The sequence below is a fragment of the Staurois parvus genome, unplaced genomic scaffold, assembly GCF_062004578.1.
Source record: "Staurois parvus isolate SC_StPar_1 unplaced genomic scaffold, SC_StPar_1.0 ptg001031l, whole genome shotgun sequence".
In the NCBI taxonomy this organism is placed as follows: Eukaryota; Metazoa; Chordata; class Amphibia; order Anura; family Ranidae; genus Staurois; species Staurois parvus.
Genome location: NW_028318827.1, coordinates 114,519 through 133,177, shown reverse-complemented (window position 1 = coordinate 133,177; position 18,659 = coordinate 114,519). Strand labels below are relative to the sequence as shown.

General features: G+C 55.7%; 1 protein-coding gene across 1 annotated transcript; it reads left to right on the top strand.

Moving 5' to 3' along the window:
• Positions 1 to 79: 79 nt before the first annotated feature.
• On the top strand, positions 80 to 18,459 carry LOC149441062 (homeobox protein GBX-1-like). Its single transcript, XM_089657820.1, has 2 exons — positions 80 to 877; positions 17,455 to 18,459. The coding sequence occupies exons 1-2, from the start codon at positions 490 to 492 to the stop codon at positions 17,967 to 17,969; spliced, it is 903 nt and encodes a 300-aa protein (XP_089513946.1). The 5' UTR covers positions 80 to 489; the 3' UTR covers positions 17,970 to 18,459.
• The last annotated feature ends 200 nt before the right edge of the window (positions 18,460 to 18,659 follow it).

Here is an 18,659-nt window from a genome sequence, read left to right as displayed (position 1 = left end):
ACCTCTCTCTCATTCTGCCCCCTCACCTCTCTCTCTCTCTCTCTCTCTCTCATTCTGCCCCCTCACCTCTCTCTCTCTCTCTCTCTCTCTCATTCTGCCCCCTCACCTCTCTCTCATTCTGCCCCCTCACCTCTCTCCCTCTCTTTTTCTGGCTCTCGGAAGGTGTTTCTTGGTGTCCCTCTTGTCTGGTGATTTGGACCCAGATAGAGGAAAGTTCTTTGAGAAGAAGTTTGGTCTTGGCATTGGGTGTCTCTTTCCAGCCTGGCATTGTCCCCGGTGTCTGGGCAGCCAGAGATCTTCGCAGGGCGACTGAAGAAGTGATGCGTAAGGAGTGAAGATAGATGATGGGAGCCCCCCCTCCCCCACTGCCCCCCTCCTCCTCCTCTTGATGTGACACTCGGCTCTTCTCATACTGACAGTTCCTTCCATAGTCTCACATCTCCTGCCTGTTTGCCCTGAATACCACCCAGCGGAGGTACAAGAAGGACGATGCAGCGACCCAGTGGGGTGGCCAGTACTTTCTCCATAGACTCTCTGATTGGAAGCCCACCTGCTCGGCCAGGACATGTTCTTTACACCGGGTACCCCATGTACATGCCATACAGACCTCTTGTGATGCCTCCATCTCCGCTCCCCCCGCTGGGACCCGTCACCCCTTTCACTGGACGCTTGAATAACACTTTCTGTGCCAGCTTGGGCCAAGGTCTTCCATCCATGGTGACCATCAGCACCACCCTGCCCAGCTTCAGAGACTCAGCTGACGCTCTGTACTCTCAGGAACCTCTTGATGGGTCCCCAGACTCAGAGGAAGGGAACAGGCAGCAAGAAGGACCGAGGACCCAAGAGAAAACTTCTGAAACCTACACCAACCTGGCAGGTAAGTGGGCAGAGGACAGCGGGAACGGGTCACTGCAAGTCAGAATGAGGAGGTAACAAAAATGGTCACCAGACGAAGAGGAAGCCATTCCAGGTGGTGGTAGGTGAGCGCAAGACTTCCCAGGTGAGTGACACGTGTTCATGATTACCTGTGTTCACATACCTCCACGTGGGTCAGTCAGTGTACCGATCATAGCACACGGGTGACAGGTGTGGGATAGGAATCAGAGTTCTAGGACAGGTAGGTGACAGGTGTGGGATAGGAATCAGAGTTCTAGGACAGGTAGGTGACAGGTGTGGGATAGGAATCAGAGTTCTAGGACAGGTAGGTGACAGGTGTGGGATAGGAATCAGAGTTCTAGGACAGGTAGGTGACAGGTGTGGGATAGGAATCAGAGTTCTAGGACAGGTAGGTGACAGGTGTGGGATAGGAATCAGAGTTCTAGGACAGGTAGGTGACAGGTGTGGGATAGGAATCAGAGTTCTAGGACAGGTAGGTGACAGGTGTGGGATAGGAATCAGAGTTATAGGACAGGTAGGTGACAGGTGTGGGATAGGAATCAGAGTTATAGGACAGGTAGGTGACAGGTAGGTGACAGGTGTGGGATAGGAATCAGAGTTATAGGACAGGTAGGTGACAGGTGTGGGATAGGAATCAGAGTTCTAGGACAGGTAGGTGACAGGTGTGGGATAGGAATCAGAGTTCTAGGACAGGTAGGTGACAGGTGTGGGATAGGAATCAGAGTTCTAGGACAGGTAGGTGACAGGTAGGTGACAGATGTGGGATAGGAATCAGAGTTCTAGGACAGGTAGGTGACAGGTGTGGGATAGGAATCAGAGTTCTAGGACAGGTAGGTGACAGGTGTGGGATAGGAATCAGAGTTCTAGGACAGGTAGGTGACAGGTGTGGGATAGGAATCAGAGTTCTAGGACAGGTAGGTGACAGGTGTGGGATAGGAATCAGAGTTCTAGGACAGGTAGGTGACAGGTAGGTGACAGATGTGGGATAGGAATCAGAGTTCTAGGACAGGTAGGTGACAGGTGTGGGATAGGAATCAGAGTTCTAGGACAGGTAGGTGACAGGTGTGGGATAGGAATCAGAGTTCTAGGACAGGTAGGTGACAGGTGTGGGATAGGAATCAGAGTTCTAGGACAGGTAGGTGACAGGTGTGGGATAGGAATCAGAGTTCTAGGACAGGTAGGTGACAGGTGTGGGATAGGAATCAGAGTTCTAGGACAGGTAGGTGACAGGTGTGGGATAGGAATCAGAGTTCTAGGACAGGTAGGTGACAGGTGTGGGATAGGAATCAGAGTTCTAGGACAGGTAGGTGACAGGTGTGGGATAGGAATCAGAGTTCTAGGACAGGTAGGTGACAGGTGTGGGATAGGAATCAGAGTTCTAGGACAGGTAGGTGACAGGTGTGGGATAGGAATCAGAGTTATAGGACAGGTAGGTGACAGGTAGGTGACAGGTGTGGGATAGGAATCAGAGTTCTAGGACAGGTAGGTGACAGGTGTGGGATAGGAATCAGAGTTCTAGGACAGGTAGGTGACAGGTGTGGGATAGGAATCAGAGTTCTAGGACAGGTAGGTGACAGGTGTGGGATAGGAATCAGAGTTCTAGGACAGGTAGGTGACAGGTGTGGGATAGGAATCAGAGTTATAGGACAGGTAGGTGACAGGTAGGTGACAGGTGTGGGATAGGAATCAGAGTTATAGGACAGGTAGGTGACAGGTAGGTGACAGGTGTGGGATAGGAATCAGAGTTCTAGGACAGGTAGGTGACAGGTGTGGGATAGGAATCAGAGTTCTAGGACAGGTAGGTGACAGGTGTGGGATAGGAATCAGAGTTCTAGGACAGGTAGGTGACAGGTGTGGGATAGGAATCAGAGTTCTAGGACAGGTAGGTGACAGGTGTGGGATAGGAATCAGAGTTCTAGGACAGGTAGGTGACAGGTGTGGGATAGGAATCAGAGTTCTAGGACAGGTAGGTGACAGGTAGGTGACAGATGTGGGATAGGAATCAGAGTTCTAGGACAGGTAGGTGACAGGTGTGGGATAGGAATCAGAGTTCTAGGACAGGTAGGTGACAGGTGTGGGATAGGAATCAGAGTTCTAGGACAGGTAGGTGACAGGTGTGGGATAGGAATCAGAGTTCTAGGACAGGTAGGTGACAGGTGTGGGATAGGAATCAGAGTTCTAGGACAGGTAGGTGACAGGTGTGGGATAGGAATCAGAGTTCTAGGACAGGTAGGTGACAGGTGTGGGATAGGAATCAGAGTTCTAGGACAGGTAGGTGACAGGTGTGGGATAGGAATCAGAGTTCTAGGACAGGTAGGTGACAGGTGTGGGATAGGAATCAGAGTTCTAGGACAGGTAGGTGACAGGTGTGGGATAGGAATCAGAGTTATAGGACAGGTAGGTGACAGGTGTGGGATAGGAATCAGAGTTCTAGGACAGGTAGGTGACAGGTGTGGGATAGGAATCAGAGTTCTAGGACAGGTAGGTGACAGGTAGGTGACAGGTGTGGGATAGGAATCAGAGTTCTAGGACAGGTAGGTGACAGGTGTGGGATAGGAATCAGAGTTATAGGACAGGTAGGTGACAGGTAGGTGACAGGTGTGGGATAGGAATCAGAGTTCTAGGACAGGTAGGTGACAGGTGTGGGATAGGAATCAGAGTTCTAGGACAGGTAGGTGACAGGTGTGGGATAGGAATCAGAGTTCTAGGACAGGTAGGTGACAGGTGTGGGATAGGAATCAGAGTTCTAGGACAGGTAGGTGACAGGTAGGTGACAGGTGTGGGATAGGAATCAGAGTTCTAGGACGAACCCTGCACTCTGTATATAGGGCACCCCTGAACCCTGCACTCTGTATATTGGGCACCCCTGAACCCTGCACTCTGTTTATTGGGCACCCCTGAACCCTGCACTCTGTATATTGGGCACCCCTGAACCCTGCACTCTGTATATTGGGCACTCCTGAACCCTGCACTCTGTATATTGGGCACTTCTGAACCCTGCACTCTGTATATTGGGCACCCCTGAACCCTGCACTCTGTATATTGGGCACCCCTGAACCCTGCACTCTGTATATTGGGCACCCCTGAACCCTGCACTCTGTATATTGGGCACTCCTGAACCCTGCACTCTGTATATTGGGCACTCCTGAACCCTGCACTCTGTATATAGGGCACCCCTGAACCCTGCACTCTGTATATTGGGCACTCCTGAACCCTGCACTCTGTATATTGGGCACTCCTGAACCCTGCACTCTGTATATAGGGCACCCCTGAACCCTGCACTCTGTATATTGGGCACTCCTGAACCCTGCACTCTGTATATTGGGCACTCCTGAACCCTGCACTCTGTATATAGGGCACCCCTGAACCCTGCACTCTGTACACAGCGCACCCCTGAACCCTGCACTCTGTATATAGGGCACCCCTGAACCCTGCACTCTGTATATAGGGCACTCCTGAACCCTGCACTCTGTATATAGGGCACTCCTGAACCCTGCACTCTGTATATAGGGCACTCCTGAACCCCGCACTCTGTACACAGCGCACCCCTGAATCCTGCACTCTGTATATTGGGCACCCCTGAACCCTGCACTCTGTATATTGGGCACCCCTGAACCCTGCACTCTGTATATTGGGCACCCCTGAACCCTGCACTCTGTATATTGGGCACCCCTGAACCCTGCACTCTGTATATTGGGCACCCCTGAACCCTGCACTCTGTATAGGTATATTGGGCACCCCTGAACCCTGCACTCTGTATATTGGGCACCCCAGATACAACCTGCCCTTTGAGGGCAATCATACTTCTGATCCGGGAGTTTGGCCCCCGCCCTGTAGAGGGAAGATGGGGGCTCCAGCCGGTCACATGATCTCCCAGCGTCTGGTTGTAGTAGAGATCGCCGGCAATGCCTGGGCAGTGACATCACCCATAGACTCAGAATGGGGCGTTGTCGGCTGTCCCTCCTCTACACCCCGATCATGTGACCGGATCACCCTGTGAATAGGGGAGTATAGACCACGTTCCTCTACAGGGTGGTAAGTATAAGGCTCAGAATGGGGGCGGGAGCAGGCTTGAGCTGTGATAGGTTCCACTATGATGACAAACCTGCGGACTGAGGCTCAGGTGGAGGGGGTCGGATATATCCTCAGGTGACCCCGCTGGAGGAATCTGTTATTCCTGGGGATGGTTGTGGCCAGGAAGCGAAGGGGAAGCCTTCCACCGAGGAGATTCCCTCACTTCCTGTTGTGTCCACCATTCGGGCCATCAGACATTTTATAGTCAGAGATTCCAGACTGATGGATGAAGGAAATCCATCCCAACCCAAGAATTCTGCCCCAGAAGGTTCCCACCAGAGACAACTGCCTGCATCCATAGACACACACAGCAGGATTTGGCCCCACCCCCTCCTCACATGAATTGATTGACAGCAGCAGGAGCCAATGGCTCCATCTGCTGCCTCTGTGTCCTGTGTGGAGAGGAGCAAAGCGCTGGATTGGGATAGGTATAGGAGGTACAAAGGGAGGCAAGGGGGCGGTAAAAGTAGTGGGATATTTTTTTGCTTAATGTAGGGAATAAAAAAAATACCACCTTCCGAATTACTACAGGGGATCCCTGGTCCTGATCCCAGGATGATGACAGGAAGAGTCCGGTAATCCAGGTGGGGGAAGGGATCCCTGGTCCTGATCCCAGGATGAAGGAAGGAAGAGTCCGGTAATCCAGGTGGGGGGAGGAAGGGATCCCTGGTCCTGATCCCAGGATGATGACAGGAAGAGTCCGGTAATCCAGGTGGGGGAAGGGATCCCTGGTCCTGATCCCAGGATGATGACAGGAAGAGTCCGGTAATCCAGGTGGGGGAAGGGATCCCTGGTCCTGATCCCAGGATGATGGAAGGAAGAGTCCGGTAATCCAGGTGGGGGAAGGGATCCCTGGTCCTGATCCCAGGATGATGGAAGGAAGAGTCCGGTAATCCAGGTGGGGGGAGGAAGGGATCCCTGGTCCTGATCCCAGGATGATGGAAGGAAGAGTCCGGTAATCCAGGAGGGGGAAGGGATCCCTGGTCCTGATCCCAGGATGATGGAAGGAAGAGTCCGGTAATCCAGGTGGGGGAAGGGATCCCTGGTCTTGATCCCAGGATGATGGAAGGAAGAGTCCAGTAATCCTGGTGGGGGAGGAAGGGATCCCTGGTCCTGATCCCAGGATGAAGGAAGGAAGAGTCCGGTAATCCAGGTGGGGGGAGGGATCCCTGGTCCTGATCCCAGGATGATGGCAGGAAGAGTCCGGTAATCCAGGTGGGGGGAGGGATCCCTGGTCCTGATCCCAGGATGATGGAAGGAAGAGTCCGGTAATCCAGGTGGGGGAGGAAGGGATCCCTGGTCCTGATCCCAGGATGAAGGAAGGAAGAGTCTGGTAATCCAGGTGGGGGAGGAAGGGATCCCTGGTCCTGATCCCAGGATGAAGGAAGGAAGAGTCCGGTAATCCAGGTGGGGGAAGGGATCCCTGGTCCTGATCCCAGGATGAAGGAAGGAAGAGTCCGGTAATCCAGGTGGGGGGAGGGATCCCTGGTCCTGATCCCAGGATGATGGAAGGAAGAGTCCGGTAATCCAGGTGGGGGGAGGGATCCCTGGTCCTGATCCCAGGATGATGACAGGAAGAGTCCAGTAATCCAGGTGGGGGGAGGAAGGGATCCCTGGTCCTGATCCCAGGATGATGACAGGAAGAGTCCGGTAATCCAGGTGGGGGAAGGAAGGGATCCCTGGTCCTGATCCCAGGATGATGGCAGGAAGAGTCCGGTAATCCAGGTGGGGGAAGGGATCCCTGGTCCTGATCCCAGGATGATGGCAGGAAGAGTCCGGTAATCCAGTTGGGGGGGAGGAGGGGATCCCTGGTCCTGATCCCAGGATGATGGCAGGAAGAGTCCGGTAATCCAGGTGGGGGGAGGAAGGGATCCCTGGTCCTGATCCCAGGATGATGGCAGGAAGAGTCCGGTAATCCAGTTGGGGGGAGGAGGGGATCCCTGGTCCTGATCCCAGGATGATGGAAGGAAGAGTCCGGTAATCCAGGTGGGGGGAGGAGGGGATCCCTGGTCCTGATCCCAGGATGATGGAAGGAAGAGTCCGGTAATCCAGGTGGGGGGAGGAGGGGATCCCTGGTCCTGATCCCAGGATGATGGAAGGAAGAGTCCGGTAATCCAGGTGGGGGGGGGGAAGGGATCCCTGGTCCTGATCCCAGGATGAAGGAAGGAAGAGTCCGGTAATCCAGGTGGGGGGAGGAGGGGATCCCTGGTCCTGATCCCAGGATGATGGAAGGAAGAGTCCGGTAATCCAGGTGGGGGGAGGGATCCCTGGTCCTGATCCCAGGATGATGGAAGGAAGAGTCCGGTAATCCAGGTGGGGGGAGGGATCCCTGGTCCTGATCCCAGGATGATGGAAGGAAGAGTCCGGTAATCCAGGTGGGGGGAGGGATCCCTGGTCCTGATCCCAGGATGATGGAAGGAAGAGTCCGGTAATCCAGGTGGGGGGAGGGATCCCTGGTCCTGATCCCAGGATGATGGAAGGAAGAGTCCGGTAATCCAGGTGGGGGAGGAAGGGATCCCTGGTCCTGATCCCAGGATGAAGGAAGGAAGAGACCGGTAATCCAGGTGGGGGAAGGGATCCCTGGTCCTGATCCCAGGATGATGGCAGGAAGAGTCCGGTAATCCAGGTGGGGGGAGGGATCCCTGGTCCTGATCCCAGGATGATGGAAGGAAGAGTCCGGTAATCCAGGTGGGGGGAGGGATCCCTGGTCCTGATCCCAGGATGATGGCAGGAAGAGTCCGGTAATCCAGGTGGGGGAAGGGATCCCTGGTCCTGATCCCAGGATGATGGCAGGAAGAGTCCGGTAATCCAGTTGGGGGGGAGGAGGGGATCCCTGGTCCTGATCCCAGGATGATGGCAGGAAGAGTCCGGTAATCCAGGTGGGGGGAGGAAGGGATCCCTGGTCCTGATCCCAGGATGATGGCAGGAAGAGTCCGGTAATCCAGTTGGGGGGAGGAGGGGATCCCTGGTCCTGATCCCAGGATGATGGAAGGGAGAGTCCGGTAATCCAGGTGGGGGGAGGAGGGGATCCCTGGTCCTGATCCCAGGATGATGGAAGGAAGAGTCCGGTAATCCAGGTGGGGGGAGGAGGGGATCCCTGGTCCTGATCCCAGGATGATGGAAGGAAGAGTCCGGTAATCCAGGTGGGGGGGGGGAAGGGATCCCTGGTCCTGATCCCAGGATGAAGGAAGGAAGAGTCCGGTAATCCAGGTGGGGGGAGGAAGGGATCCCTGGTCCTGATCCCAGGATGAAGGAAGGAAGAGTCCGGTAATCCAGGTGGGGGGGGAAGGGATCCCTGGTCCTGATCCCAGGATGAAGGAAGGAAGAGTCCGGTAATCCAGGTGGGGGGAGGAGGGGATCCCTGGTCCTGATCCCAGGATGATGGAAGGAAGAGTCCGGTAATCCAGGTGGGGGGAGGGATCCCTGGTCCTGATCCCAGGATGATGGAAGGAAGAGTCCGGTAATCCAGGTGGGGGGAGGGATCCCTGGTCCTGATCCCAGGATGATGGAAGGAAGAGTCCGGTAATCCAGGTGGGGGGAGGGATCCCTGGTCCTGATCCCAGGATGATGGAAGGAAGAGTCCGGTAATCCAGGTGGGGGGAGGGATCCCTGGTCCTGATCCCAGGATGATGGAAGGAAGAGTCCGGTAATCCAGGTGGGGGGAGGAGGGGATCCCTGGTCCTGATCCCAGGATGAAGGAAGGAAGAGTCCGGTAATCCAGGTGGGGGGAGGAGGGGATCCCTGGTCCTGATCCCAGGATGAAGGAAGGAAGAGTCCGGTAATCCAGGTGGGGGAGGAAGGGATCCCTGGTCCTGATCCCAGGATGAAGGAAGGAAGAGACCGGTAATCCAGGTGGGGGGAGGGATCCCTGGTCCTGATCCCAGGATGATGGAAGGAAGAGTCCGGTAATCCAGGTGGGGGGAGGGATCCCTGGTCCTGATCCCAGGATGATGGAAGGAAGAGTCCGGTAATCCAGGTGGGGGGAGGAAGGGATCCCTGGTCCTGATCCTAGGATGAAGGAAGGAAGAGTCGGGTAATCCAGGTGAGGGGGGGAAGGGATCCCTGGTCCTGATCCCAGGATGAAGGAAGGAAGAGTCCGGTAATCCAGGTGGGGGAAGGGATCCCTGGTCCTGATCCCAGGATGAAGGAAGGAAGAGTCGGGTAATCCAGGGGGGGGGAGGAAGGGATCCCTGGTCCTGATCCCAGGATGAAGGAAGGAAGAGTCCGGTAATCCAGGTGGGGGAAGGGATCCCTGGTCCTGATCCCAGGATGAAGGTAGGAAGAGTCCGGTAATCCCAGGTGGGAGAAGGGATCCCTGGTCCTGATCCCAGGATGATGGAAGGAAGAGTCCGGTAATCCAGGTGGGGGAAGGGATCCCTGGTCCTGATCCCAGGATGAAGGTAGGAAGAGTCCGGTAATCCCAGGAGGGGGAAGGGATCCCTGATCCTGATCCCAGGATGATGGCAGGAAGAGTCTGGTAATCCAGGTGGGGGAAGGGATCCCTGGTCCTGATCTCAGGATGATGGAAGGAAGAGTCTGGTAATCCAGGTGGGGGGAGGAAGGGATCCCTGGTCCTGATCCCAGGATGAAGGAAGGAAGAGTCCGGTAATCCAGGTGGGGGGAGGAAGGGATCCCTGGTCCTGATCCCAGGATGATGGAAGGAAGAGTCCGGTAATCCAGGTGGGGGAAGGGATCCCTGGTCCTGATCCCAGGATGATGGTAGGAAGAGTCCGGTAATCCCAGGAGGGGGAAGGGATCCCTGGTCCTGATCCCAGGACGATGGAAGGAAGAGTCCGGTAATCCAGGTGGGGGGAGGAAGGGATCCCTGGTCCTGATCCCAGGATGATGACAGGAAGAGTCCGGTAATCCAGGTGGGGGAAGGGATCCCTGGTCCTGATCCCAGGATGAAGGAAGGAAGAGTCCGGTAATCCAGGTGGGGGGAGGAAGGGATCCCTGGTCCTGATCCCAGGATGATGACAGGAAGAGTCCGGTAATCCAGGTGGGGGAAGGGATCCCTGGTCCTGATCCCAGGATGATGACAGGAAGAGTCCGGTAATCCAGGTGGGGGAAGGGATCCCTGGTCCTGATCCCAGGATGATGGAAGGAAGAGTCCGGTAATCCAGGTGGGGGAAGGGATCCCTGGTCCTGATCCCAGGATGATGGAAGGAAGAGTCCGGTAATCCAGGTGGGGGGAGGAAGGGATCCCTGGTCCTGATCCCAGGATGATGGAAGGAAGAGTCCGGTAATCCAGGAGGGGGAAGGGATCCCTGGTCCTGATCCCAGGATGATGGAAGGAAGAGTCCGGTAATCCAGGTGGGGGAAGGGATCCCTGGTCTTGATCCCAGGATGATGGAAGGAAGAGTCCAGTAATCCTGGTGGGGGAGGAAGGGATCCCTGGTCCTGATCCCAGGATGAAGGAAGGAAGAGTCCGGTAATCCAGGTGGGGGGAGGGATCCCTGGTCCTGATCCCAGGATGATGGCAGGAAGAGTCCGGTAATCCAGGTGGGGGGAGGGATCCCTGGTCCTGATCCCAGGATGATGGAAGGAAGAGTCCGGTAATCCAGGTGGGGGAGGAAGGGATCCCTGGTCCTGATCCCAGGATGAAGGAAGGAAGAGTCTGGTAATCCAGGTGGGGGAGGAAGGGATCCCTGGTCCTGATCCCAGGATGAAGGAAGGAAGAGTCCGGTAATCCAGGTGGGGGAAGGGATCCCTGGTCCTGATCCCAGGATGAAGGAAGGAAGAGTCCGGTAATCCAGGTGGGGGGAGGGATCCCTGGTCCTGATCCCAGGATGATGGAAGGAAGAGTCCGGTAATCCAGGTGGGGGGAGGGATCCCTGGTCCTGATCCCAGGATGATGACAGGAAGAGTCCAGTAATCCAGGTGGGGGGAGGAAGGGATCCCTGGTCCTGATCCCAGGATGATGACAGGAAGAGTCCGGTAATCCAGGTGGGGGAAGGAAGGGATCCCTGGTCCTGATCCCAGGATGATGGCAGGAAGAGTCCGGTAATCCAGGTGGGGGAAGGGATCCCTGGTCCTGATCCCAGGATGATGGCAGGAAGAGTCCGGTAATCCAGTTGGGGGGGAGGAGGGGATCCCTGGTCCTGATCCCAGGATGATGGCAGGAAGAGTCCGGTAATCCAGGTGGGGGGAGGAAGGGATCCCTGGTCCTGATCCCAGGATGATGGCAGGAAGAGTCCGGTAATCCAGTTGGGGGGAGGAGGGGATCCCTGGTCCTGATCCCAGGATGATGGAAGGAAGAGTCCGGTAATCCAGGTGGGGGAGGAGGGGATCCCTGGTCCTGATCCCAGGATGATGGAAGGAAGAGTCCGGTAATCCAGGTGGGGGGGAGGAGGGGATCCCTGGTCCTGATCCCAGGATGATGGAAGGAAGAGTCCGGTAATCCAGGTGGGGGGGGGGGAAGGGATCCCTGGTCCTGATCCCAGGATGAAGGAAGGAAGAGTCCGGTAATCCAGGTGGGGGGAGGAGGGGATCCCTGGTCCTGATCCCCAGGATGATGGAAGGAAGAGTCCGGTAATCCAGGTGGGGGAGGGATCCCTGGTCCTGATCCCAGGATGATGGAAGGAAGAGTCCGGTAATCCAGGTGGGGGGAGGGATCCCTGGTCCTGATCCCAGGATGATGGAAGGAAGAGTCCGGTAATCCAGGTGGGGGGAGGGATCCCTGGTCCTGATCCCAGGATGATGGAAGGAAGAGTCCGGTAATCCAGGTGGGGGGGAGGGATCCCTGGTCCTGATCCCAGGATGATGGAAGGAAGAGTCCGGTAATCCAGGTGGGGGAGGAAGGGATCCCTGGTCCTGATCCCAGGATGAAGGAAGGAAGAGACCGGTAATCCAGGTGGGGGAAGGGATCCCTGTCCTGATCCCAGGATGATGGCAGGAAGAGTCCGGTAATCCAGGTGGGGGGAGGGATCCCTGGTCCTGATCCCAGGATGATGGAAGGAAGAGTCCGGTAATCCAGGTGGGGGGAGGGATCCCTGGTCCTGATCCCAGGATGATGGCAGGAAGAGTCCGGTAATCCAGGTGGGGGAAGGGATCCCTGGTCCTGATCCCAGGATGATGGCAGGAAGAGTCGGTAATCCAGTTGGGGGGGAGGAGGGATCCCTGGTCCTGATCCCAGGATGATGGCAGGAAGAGTCCGGTTAATCCAGGTGGGGGAGGAAGGGATCCCTGGTCCTGATCCCAGGATGATGGCAGGAAGAGTCCGGTAATCCAGTTGGGGGGAGGAGGGGATCCCTGGTCCTGATCCCAGGATGATGGAAGGGAGAGTCCGGTAATCCAGGTGGGGGGAGGAGGGGATCCCTGGTCCTGATCCCAGGATGATGGAAGGAAGAGTCCGGTAATCCAGGTGGGGGGAGGAGGGGATCCCTGGTCCTGATCCCAGGATGATGGAAGGAAGAGTCCGGTAATCCAGGTGGGGGGGGGGAAGGGATCCCTGGTCCTGATCCCAGGATGAAGGAAGGAAGAGTCCGGTAATCCAGGTGGGGGGAGGAAGGGATCCCTGGTCCTGATCCCAGGATGAAGGAAGGAAGAGTCCGGTAATCCAGGTGGGGGGGGAAGGGATCCCTGGTCCTGATCCCAGGATGAAGGAAGGAAGAGTCCGGTAATCCAGGTGGGGGGAGGAGGGGATCCCTGGTCCTGATCCCAGGATGATGGAAGGAAGAGTCCGGTAATCCAGGTGGGGGGAGGGATCCCTGGTCCTGATCCCAGGATGATGGAAGGAAGAGTCCGGTAATCCAGGTGGGGGGAGGGATCCCTGGTCCTGATCCCAGGATGATGGAAGGAAGAGTCCGGTAATCCAGGTGGGGGGAGGGATCCCTGGTCCTGATCCCAGGATGATGGAAGGAAGAGTCCGGTAATCCAGGTGGGGGGAGGGATCCCTGGTCCTGATCCCAGGATGATGGAAGGAAGAGTCCGGTAATCCAGGTGGGGGGAGGAGGGGATCCCTGGTCCTGATCCCAGGATGAAGGAAGGAAGAGTCCGGTAATCCAGGTGGGGGGAGGAGGGGATCCCTGGTCCTGATCCCAGGATGAAGGAAGGAAGAGTCCGGTAATCCAGGTGGGGGAGGAAGGGATCCCTGGTCCTGATCCCAGGATGAAGGAAGGAAGAGACCGGTAATCCAGGTGGGGGGAGGGATCCCTGGTCCTGATCCCAGGATGATGGAAGGAAGAGTCCGGTAATCCAGGTGGGGGGAGGGATCCCTGGTCCTGATCCCAGGATGATGGAAGGAAGAGTCCGGTAATCCAGGTGGGGGGAGGAAGGGATCCCTGGTCCTGATCCTAGGATGAAGGAAGGAAGAGTCGGGTAATCCAGGTGAGGGGGGGAAGGGATCCCTGGTCCTGATCCCAGGATGAAGGAAGGAAGAGTCCGGTAATCCAGGTGGGGGAAGGGATCCCTGGTCCTGATCCCAGGATGAAGGAAGGAAGAGTCGGGTAATCCAGGGGGGGGGAGGAAGGGATCCCTGGTCCTGATCCCAGGATGAAGGAAGGAAGAGTCCGGTAATCCAGGTGGGGGAAGGGATCCCTGGTCCTGATCCCAGGATGAAGGTAGGAAGAGTCCGGTAATCCCAGGTGGGAGAAGGGATCCCTGGTCCTGATCCCAGGATGATGGAAGGAAGAGTCCGGTAATCCAGGTGGGGGAAGGGATCCCTGGTCCTGATCCCAGGATGAAGGTAGGAAGAGTCCGGTAATCCCAGGAGGGGGAAGGGATCCCTGATCCTGATCCCAGGATGATGGCAGGAAGAGTCTGGTAATCCAGGTGGGGGAAGGGATCCCTGGTCCTGATCTCAGGATGATGGAAGGAAGAGTCTGGTAATCCAGGTGGGGGGAGGAAGGGATCCCTGGTCCTGATCCCAGGATGAAGGAAGGAAGAGTCCGGTAATCCAGGTGGGGGGAGGAAGGGATCCCTGGTCCTGATCCCAGGATGATGGAAGGAAGAGTCCGGTAATCCAGGTGGGGGAAGGGATCCCTGGTCCTGATCCCAGGATGATGGTAGGAAGAGTCCGGTAATCCCAGGAGGGGGAAGGGATCCCTGGTCCTGATCCCAGGACGATGGAAGGAAGAGTCCGGTAATCCAGGTGGGGGGAGGAAGGGATCCCTGGTCCTGATCCCAGGATGAAGGTAGGAAAAGTCCGGTAATCCAGGTGGGGGAAGGGATCCCTGGTCCTGATCCCAGGATGATGACAGGAAGAGTCCGGTAATCTATGTGGGGGGAGGAAGGAATCCCTGGTCCTGATCCCAGGATGATGGAAGGAAGAGTCCGGTAATCCAGGTGAGGGGGGGAAGGGATCCCTGGTCCTGATCCCAGGATGAAGGAAGGAAGAGTCCGGTAATCCAGGTGGGGGAAGGGATCCCTGGTCCTGATCCCAGGATGATGGCAGGAAGAGTCCGGTAATCCAGGTGAGGGGGGGAAGGGATCCCTGGTCCTGATCCCAGGATGATGGAAGGAAGAGTCCAGTAATCCCAGGAGGGGGAAGGGATCCCTGGTCCTGATCCCAGGATGATGGAAGGAAGAGTCCGGTAATCCAGGTGGGGGGAGGAAGGGATCCCTGGTCCTGATCCCAGGATGATGGAAGGAAGAGTCCGGTAATCCCAGGAGGGGGAAGGGATCCCTGGTCCTGATCCCAGGATGATGGCAGGAAGAGTCCGGTAATCCAGGTGGGGGAAGGGATCCCTGGTCCTGATCCCAGGATGATGACAGGAAGAGTCCGGTAATCCAGGTGGGGGAAGGGATCCCTGGTCCTGATCCCAGGATGATGACAGGAAGAGTCTGGTAATCCAGGTGGGGGAGGAAGGGATCCCTGGTCCTGATCCCAGGATGAAGGAAGGAAGAGTCCGGTAATCCAGGTGGGGGAAGGGATCCCTGGTCCTGATCCCAGAATGATGGAAGGAAGAGTCCAGTAATCCAGGTGGGGGGAGGAAGGGATCCCTGGTCCTGATCCCAGGATGAAGGAAGGAAGAGTCTGGTAATCCAGGTGGGGGAAGGGATCCCTGGTCCTGATCCCAGGATGAAGGAAGGAAGAGTCTGGTAATCCAGGTGGGGGAAGGGATCCCTGGTCCTGATCCCGGGATGAAGGAAGGAAGAGTCCGGTAATCCAGGTGGGGGAGGAAGGGATCCCTGGTCCTGATCCCAGGATGATGGCAGGAAGAGTCCGGTAATCCAGGTGGGGGGAGGGATCCCTGGTCCTGATCCCAGGATGAAGGTAGGAAGAGTCCGGTAATCCAGGTGGGGGGAGGAAGGGATCCCTGGTCCTGATCCCAGGATGAAGGTAGGAAGAGTCCGGTAATCCAGGTGGGGGGAGGAAGGGATCCCTGGTCCTGATCCCAGGATGAAGGTAGGAAGAGTCCGGTAATCCCAGGAGGGGGAAGGGATCCCTGGTCCTGATCCCAGGATGAAGGAAGGAAGAGTCTGGTAATCCAGGTGGGGGGAAGAAGGGATCCCTGGTCCTGATCCCAGGATGATGACAGGAAGAGTCCGGTAATCCAGGTGGGGGAGGAAGGGATCCCTGGTCCTGATCCCAGGATAATGGAAGGAAGAGTCCGGTAATCCAGGTGGGGGAGGAAGGGATCCCTGGTCCTGATCCCAGGATAATGGAAGGAAGAGTCCGGTAATCCAGGTGGGGGAAGGGATCCCTGGTCCTGATCCCAGGATGATGACAGGAAGAGTCCGGTAATCTATGTGGGGGGAGGAAGGGATCCCTGGTCCTGATCCCAGGATGAAGGAAGGAAGAGTCCGGTAATCCAGGTGGGGGGAAGGGATCCCTGGTCCTGATCCCAGGATGATGGAAGGAAGAGTCCGGTAATCCAGGTGGGGGGAGGAAGGGATCCCTGGTCCTGATCCCAGGATGAAGGTAGGAAGAGTCCGGTAATCCAGGTGGGGGGAGGAAGGGATCCCTGGTCCTGATCCCAGGATGATGGAAGGAAGAGTCTGGTAATCCAGGTGGGGGGAGGAAGGGATCCCTGGTCCTTATTTCAGGATGATGGCAGGAAGAGTCCGGTAATCCAGGTGGGGGAAGGAAGGGATCCCTGGTCCTGATCCCAGGATGAAGGTAGGAAGAGTCCGGTAATCCAGGTGGGGGGAGGAAGGGATCCCTGGTCCTGATCCCAGGATGATGACAGGAAGAGTCTGGTAATCCTGGTGGGGGAGGAAGGGATCCCTGGTCCTGATCCCAGGATGAAGGTAGGAAGAGTCCGGTAATCCAGGTGGGGGGAGGAAGGGATCCCTGGTCCTGATCCCAGGATGATGGAAGGAAGAGTCTGGTAATCCAGGTGGGGGAAGGAAAGGATCCCTGGTCCTGATCCCAGAATGATGGAAGGAAGAGTCCGGTAATCCAGGTGGGGGGAGGAGGGGATCCCTGGTCCTGATCCCAGGATGATGGAAGGAAGAGTCTGGTAATCCAGTTGGGGGGAGGAGGGGATCCCTGGTCCTGATCCCAGGATGATGGAAGGAAGAGTCCGGTAATCCAGGTGGGGGGAGGAGGAGATCCCTGGTCCTGATCCCAGGATGATGGAAGGAAGAGTCCGGTAATCCAGGTGGGGGGAGGAGGGGATCCCTGGTCCTGATCCCAGGATGATGGAAGGAAGAGTCCGGTAATCCAGGTGGGGGGAGGAGGGGATCCCTGGTCCTGATCCCAGGATGATGGAAGGAAGAGTCCGGTAATCCAGGTGGGGGGAGGAGGGGATCCCTGGTCCTGATCCCAGGATGATGGAAGGAAGAGTCCGGTAATCCAGGTGGGGGGAGGAGGGGATCCCTGGTCCTGATCCCAGGATGATGGAAGGAAGAGTCCGGTAATCCAGGTGGGGGAAGGAATCCCTGGTCCTGATCCCAGGATGATGGAAGGAAGAGTCCGGTAATCCAGGTGGGGGGAGGAGGGGATCCCTGGTCCTGATCCCAGGATGATGGAAGGAAGAGTCCGGTAATCCAGGTGGGGGGAGGAGGGGATCCCTGGTCCTCATCCCAGGATGATGGAAGGAAGAGTCCGGTAATTTAGGTGGGGGTACAGAAAGTTACTGGAGATCCTGCCAGAAATGTTAATTCCTGTGAGCTGAAAAGACAAAACATTCTTCCCTTTATTGTGGAAACTACTATTCCCATCAATCCAACATTTAATGGAGATGAAGGACGGCAGACATGTTTGATGTCCAGTCAATGTGACAACCATGGCTTCCTCTATAGGTACAACGGGAAAGGGGTGTAGACATAAAAGGACAGGAAGGGTAACTGGAAGGAAGTTGATAATAAATGAAGCCTAGAAAAAAAAGAAAACTAATGCAGCCACTACATCTAAGAATTGTCAAAGTTCAATATTTTATATATTTGAGATATGTGGAGTAGTAGGGAGAACTTGGTGACCCCCCATGTGGGCTCCAACAGTTTATAATGAGGTGGGTGGTGTGGAGTCACTTTGAGCGGTTGGTGGTCTCCACCATAAAGAGCCTTCTAATTCGCTGCCATGTTCTGTCCTTCCAGGAGATGGAAAGTTGTGCAGCTCTGATGAGGAGAAGACAGCAGGACGATTGTCGGAGTCCGCTTGTAGCGACCATGAAGATGACGAAACTTCTGGAGACAGCTGTGGAGATGAGAATCTTCAGGATCATGGAAATGGCCCAACAAGACCCCGAGGTAAAGGGAAGAACGGTGCACAGGACCTAGGAAAAGACAGAGCCGGGACCGCAGGGAAAAGTCGCAGACGCAGAACTGCCTTCACCAGCGAGCAGCTCCTGGAGCTGGAGAAGGAGTTCCATTGTAAGAAGTACCTCTCCCTGACTGAGAGGTCTCAGATTGCCCACACGTTGAAGCTCAGCGAGGTCCAAGTCAAAATTTGGTTTCAGAACCGCAGAGCCAAATGGAAACGCATCAAAGCTGGGAATGTCAACAGCCGTGCAGGAGAACCCGTCCGCAACCCTAAAATTGTGGTGCCCATCCCTGTGCATGTTAATCGTTTCACCATCAGGACACAACAGATGGAGGGATCACGACCGTAATATTGGTAATTAAAATCATAAAATCAGGCCAAAATGAACAGAAAAACTGAAAAGTGGGTGGAGCTTGGTAAACCCATTTCACGGTACACAGAGAACAATTCCAGGACACTTTTTGGTATATGGAAGTCAGTAATGAATGGACTATGGGAAGGACCACTGCAGATGATCTGGACTGATGACTGCCAAGACCTTGACTAGACCATTGCTAGAAGATGCAATCCTCGACTCAATGAAGAGAAATCTGTAAAATGTGTGTCTCTCCCGGAGGATGGGCGGTCCTCCCACCAGTTCTAACCAACCTATTTCACCGATATTCACAATTCTCTGTATTATTAGTCCAAGGAAATGATTTTCATACGAAGGACTGTAAAGACTAATCTGAACTGTACAAAGCATGACAAGTCTATTGACACCACGCAACAAAATGTCACCATTTATACTGAACACTTAATTCCGAGCAACCGAAATAAAAAGGACCAAAAAAGTGGGAGTGTGACGTGTCTGGGACCTCATCTGTTCCATCAGAGAGTTCATACAATCCGACATAGAACAGGAAATGGGCGGCTTTGCTGTTTTCAGTTTTTGGATATCTGGTGGTCATCCACATTTGTAGGTTATTAGGTCTGTAGCCAGGAAGATCCAGAGACCCGAGTGGAGCTCTGCAGATCACATGTGCATTTCATGATTGAC